Source organism: Carlito syrichta, unplaced genomic scaffold, assembly GCF_000164805.1.
Source record: "Carlito syrichta isolate Samal-C Ts95f unplaced genomic scaffold, Tarsius_syrichta-2.0.1 Scaffold304706, whole genome shotgun sequence".
Taxonomy (NCBI): Eukaryota; Metazoa; Chordata; class Mammalia; order Primates; family Tarsiidae; genus Carlito; species Carlito syrichta.
In genome coordinates this window covers 136984-142445 of record NW_007248802.1, presented here as the reverse complement: position 1 = coordinate 142445, position 5462 = coordinate 136984, and the positions used below count along the sequence as shown (strand labels likewise).

Sequence of the window (5462 nt, the reverse complement as noted above, 5' to 3'; positions counted from 1 at the left end):
CGCAACCTCGACCTGCTGGGCTCCAGTGATCCTTCTGCCTCAGCCTTCCAAGTAACTGGAACTACAGGCGTGCGCTACCACGCCCGGCTAATTTTTTAATTTATTGTAGAGATGAGGTCTCGCCAAGTTGCCCAGGCGGTTCTCGAACCCGCAGGCTCAGGCAATCCACTCACCTCAGCCTCCCAAAGTGCTGGGATTACAGACTGAGCCACCGAGTCTGGCTTGTTTTTCTTTTAAAGACGAATATTATAAAGTATTTTCTACTTGGCTGAATCCATTATAGCTCATATTCTTAAACACTTCAGCTATCTATACTAGATACACAAAGTTCTTAGAAGGGAATCAGCAAGGAGTTCAAGATAAAAAACCAGTCAAGATCATTGTCATTATCCATCCCCATCCCTTTTGTCTCTGTAAACAAAATGAAGCTGCGTTTCTCTAGACTGGAAAAAACTTTCAAACTCTGCACACATACCATAAAATTCTACCAATAAACAAAGTTTTATCTTCCAGTAAATTGCAGCTAAATTTATTTTAATGCCCTAGTTAGAAAAGTATTTTGATTCTAGACCTAACAGAATTTATAATAAAATTATTCAAAAGATAATTTTTCATTACCTGGGATTGGGAGGGTATCCGGATGGATATGCAGAGATTCCACTTGGCATGCCTGGCATGTAGGAAGCTAAAAACAATTTTTTAAGATTTTAAAAATAATCTGTATAGTCCTGTATAAGCAGGCTATCAAATAAGATACATATCACACTGTCAAACCACAGCAACAGTTCATACAGTCAAAAAAATCCAAATTTCAGCACTCCATCAACAACAAACACTCCATCCTCATATAATTCTCAAATCATTGAACATGAGTTACAACACTCATGACAATCCCAACAAGGAATAACTGGCAAACAAGTCAACCCTGTCAGCTCTAAAAGCTCTCAGAAAGTGTAAATCTGAGAGAAGAGCTGGTTCAATTTGGAATTTAGAGGAAGTTAATTCAGACCTCTTTATTATGTCTCAGAAATCTTTTGATATTTCTTTTAGGACTGTGTTGACCAGTTAGCACAGCTGGTTGTATTGGCTTGTTTGAGGGGTTTAAACTACTATGAGAAGTAGTAGTTTAAACTTCTATGAGAAGTCCTACACAAAACTTACATTATCCAGATGGTTAAAAACAAAACAAAAGCTTAGAAATACTAGAGGGAAAAAAAAGCGTTAAAATCCAGCAAGCTTAAAGAATGCTTCATTTGTTAAAGAGAACACTAATGGCACAGAACTAAGATCTGTGGTGCCAAGAGGCTAATCAACATAGAGGAAGAAAAAGAGAAAAAGTTAATTTTGGCCTTAACTGGAAATGACATGGTTTCAGAATCAACTTTTCCTTAGTGAAACTTTTCTCATGAATACAGTGATGAATTAGCCCTAGTTCGATCAGCAAATATCTTAGTGCCTTCTATGTGGAAGGAACTGAGAATTCACTGACCAAGAAAAAAAAGAAAAAGAAAGAATGCTTGGCCTCAACTTACTCAGAGCCCAGATGGGGAGATAAATAAGGAAAGAATAACAGTGATAAGTGTAATGACAGGGAAAGAACAGAGTTTTATATATGGGACCACCCAGGAAAGGAAGCTAATCTAACCCTAGCAGGTAGAAATAAACAAAAGTGACCTAGCAGAGGAACAATATATGGAGGCCTGAAGGCAAGAGAAGTGAAGCCTTCAAGGAATGAACTTCCAGAGCACAGAATGAAAGAAGTATGCTGGGCTCAGATCTTTTACCAGAGTTGATGAGTATACATCTCCAAGTACCAGTGTTCAGTCTTCTTGTTAGGATGAATCTACAGATGTCATCAGTACACTTTTTCTTAAGTATAATGACGCTAGGACGATGTTCAATGATAATTTCAGAAAGGAAAAACTCTCAAAATGTCACAATTCTATAAAACATTTTTTCTTATCCAATACAAAGCACAGTTGTAAACTTCATGAATAACTTTATGAAAAGATGAGGCCAGTATTAAGTGTCAGCAACATACAGTTAATACCCTTTCCATGCTAGCTTCTCTCTCACATATACAAACCTCTACCTCACAGTTATATGCAATTTCCTCATCATTATAAGCAAATTTCTCTTTCTAGGTTCTGAAAAGCTAATAATTCCACCAAAGCCTCCAAGTTTTTATTTTCAAAAACAACAAATATAAGGCCAGTGGCTTATGCCTGTAATCCTAGCACTCTGGGAGCCTGAGGTGGGAGGACTGCTTGAGCCCACGAGTTTAAGACCAGCTTAGGCAACACAGTGAGAACTTGTCTCTACAAAAAAATAAGCTGAGTATGGTGGTGTGTGGCTGTAGTTGCAGCTATACGAGAGGCTGAGGCAGAAGGATCACCTAAGTCCAGGTCAAGGCTGCAGTGAGTCATGATTGTGCCACTGCACTCTACTCTGGGCGACAGACAGAGTGAGACCCCAACTCAAAAAAAAAAAAAAAAAAAAGAAAGAAAGAAAAAGAAAACAACAAGTGCCATTTGAATCCACGACTGGTAAGGAAGCAGCTAATATGGTGACATAATTTTAGAGTCAGAATAAAATGGGATACCAATATACATAACATATGGAATTATTGTGAGGATTAAATGCTATATGAAGTACTTAGCTGTGACTCATAATTACCACTAAATAAATGTTATTTCTGTTGTCAAAAAATGAGGTATGACTATAACATTGTTTTGTTTGTTTGTTTGTTTGTTTTGAGTTGGAGTCTCACTCTGTCACCCAGACTGGAGTGCAGTGGCCACTCCTGGTCACCGCAGCCTCGACCTGCTGGGCTCTGGCGATCCTTCTGCCTCAGCCTTCCAAGTAGCTGGAACTACAGGCGCGCGCTACTACACCCAGCTAATTTTTTTTTATTGTAGAGATGAGGTCTCGTCAAGTTGCCCAGGTGGGTCTCGAACTCGTGGGCTCAGGCAATCCACTCATCTCGGCCTCCCAAAGTGCTGGGATTACAGGCTGAGCCACCGAGCCCAGCCTAGCATTGTTTTTTAATGTGACTCATAGCTAGCTCAGAAGTAATCCTAAAAGGGATAAAAAAAATGTTTTGAGTAATGATACTAATAATAGAAGTGTATAATTTCTCAACCACAATATAGTAATGTATGTGTCCAACTGTCTGGGCTAGTCCTTGGTGTGTATAGGGGGAGGGAATTCTGATCTTCATTTCTTTACATTCATACCTAACAATGATGTGCTATATTGTCTATTTGTATAAAATGTATTAAAACTGGAGCGGATAGTCAATAATTTACTTAAATCAGCTCTAGGGTATTATAACTTACAAGTGAATGCAAAATTGAACTGCAATAGCGACCACAGTGTGGTCTCTTTCTGGTATATTGCACTTCCAATATCAATGTAAAATTGAAAGAAATTTAGGGGGAAAAAATGTTGCGTAGGAGACTATCTAAATTTCTGAAAAGGTTACCTTTGCAGTTAGTGGTCACTGGCTATATTATCTGAGCAAATAAACATGAGTAATGAGACTAGGAACTATCTGATACTTCAAACTTAAGCAAGATTCTCTACACTTGGGCACTAGGTCAACAAGATTTAATAAGATGAAAACAAGTTTCTGATCCTAAAGAATCACCACTGTCTTTATTAAAAGAGATGCTAATCCTAAAATCAAGCTTATTCTAAGAAGATAGGGAAGGAAAGGGAAATAGGATTAAAAAGCTCTTTCTGATGGATACCCATTCAGCTTATAAAAGTCAAGATGTTCCTCAAGAAAGAATGAATTTAAAAAGAAGAGTATAATTTTCTGCAAAAGCATGAAAGCTCAAATAATTTGTCTTATAAGATAAATAGATTTGGTTAATTATAATCTTAAATAAAATTTACACACACACAAATCACATCTTAAAACACAATACACATTCAGTAAATTCAAAACTAGTGCATACAACCAACTCGCAATTATTCAAGTGAATTTAAAATATCAGTAAGAATTATTCAAACGATAAAGATAACAGAGATAATATGTACCAATTACAGGAGAACTGATACTGTCTCCATGACCCCACCACTCCACACAAGGAAAAATCATGAATTGGCTGTACTAAAGAGAAGGCTGAGAGCTAGATGTTCAATTGTGTATACCCAGAATAGCTGAATATGAATGATTTTGCTGACCTTATAATTAATCCTTACCTACAAAACTGATCTTGGAGATGCAAAGAGAAAGGAGAGGACAGACTACCTTTCAAGTTATATCTGCTTCCAAGCTGATCAAATAAGGCTATTCCACAGCATGCATAATTTAAAAAATTCTAGCTCTATTCCAGTACCTTCTCCTGCATTTTGGAATCCAGCACACACATACTTAAGTTTCTACCCACAAATGGAAGCCCAAATGCCAGTCTTTGGTGGAAATCTGAACATGCAGATGTGGGGCCTCAGAATACCTCCAAAAAATCCACTAACTTGATAAGCTAAAAAGCAAAGTGAAGTCATTAAAAAATTTTTTTTACAAGATTGTTTTCTCTTGCTTATGTGAGTTTTAAAATCAAATCTCAAATCTACTTACTGTTTGGTGGCCCTGTTGCCTGGTATGGTGGATAGGATGCTGAAATAACAGGACGAGAGAAGACTGGAGGTTCATCTCCAAACACCACAATCATGACCTGAATAAGCCCCAATAAATCTGACTGTGGCTAAAAAATGAAAACAAAGTCAAGTCAGCTATGGAATCACTTTTCAGCAAAAAAGTTTCACCATTTCTTATCAGTTTTCAACTCAGCTTGACAATTTTCTTTGTAGGACCCCAAACATGAAAATTCCACTTGATTTATCTAGTCTCATAAAATTAGGTGGTTTCAGACATTATTTGTAGCAAGGTTTTGCTTCTAGTACATAAAAACAGCATGAGCAAAAGCAGTATATTGCAAAATTCAGATAGTATCGTTCTTCATTTGACTCCACAGAGATAACCAAAACTTACTTTATTATTATTTTTTTCCCCAAAACTTACCTTATTGGCAATGTACCATCTAAATACACTGGTACAAATTCAGGGATGGATCTATGCAGCAGTCACTTAAGGCCTTTAAAATACATTACTTTAGAAACACATATTCATAAAGTTAATTTGTATTAAAGATATCGTGGACCCTGAAATTATAAGTAGACTCTAGCTTGGAAATTGCTAGATTGTAGAATAAAAGATGTAAATTGTTAAAGAATCTTTTCTTCTAATTACAGTAACAAAAAGGTTGCTTGCTTTTCCATAAGCGTTGCTAAAATTTTCTCCCAGCTATCTATTGACCACCAGTTAAACTATGCTAGGCAAAGCAGTTCAAAGCTACTTATCTGATGATTCTATTTTTACTCCTTTTTTTTTTAGCTGGAGTCTCACTCCTTCGCCCAGACTGGAGTGCAGTGGCCGCTCCCGGCCACCACAGCCT

General features: G+C 37.1%; 1 protein-coding gene across 2 annotated transcripts in view; it reads right to left on the bottom strand.

Annotated features, from left to right (window-relative positions):
* The window catches only part of TSG101 (tumor susceptibility 101), a 58264-nt gene that overhangs the window by 30824 nt on the left and 21978 nt on the right, over window positions 1-5462 (bottom strand). For both annotated transcript variants that reach the window (XM_008060703.1, XM_008060704.2), the window contains exons 5-6: window positions 4586-4712; window positions 619-685 (exon numbers count right to left, since the gene is read on the bottom strand). In XM_008060703.1, coding sequence (XP_008058894.1) covers window positions 619-685; window positions 4586-4712 — 194 coding nt within the window. The remainder of the gene's footprint in view (window positions 1-618; window positions 686-4585; window positions 4713-5462) is intronic.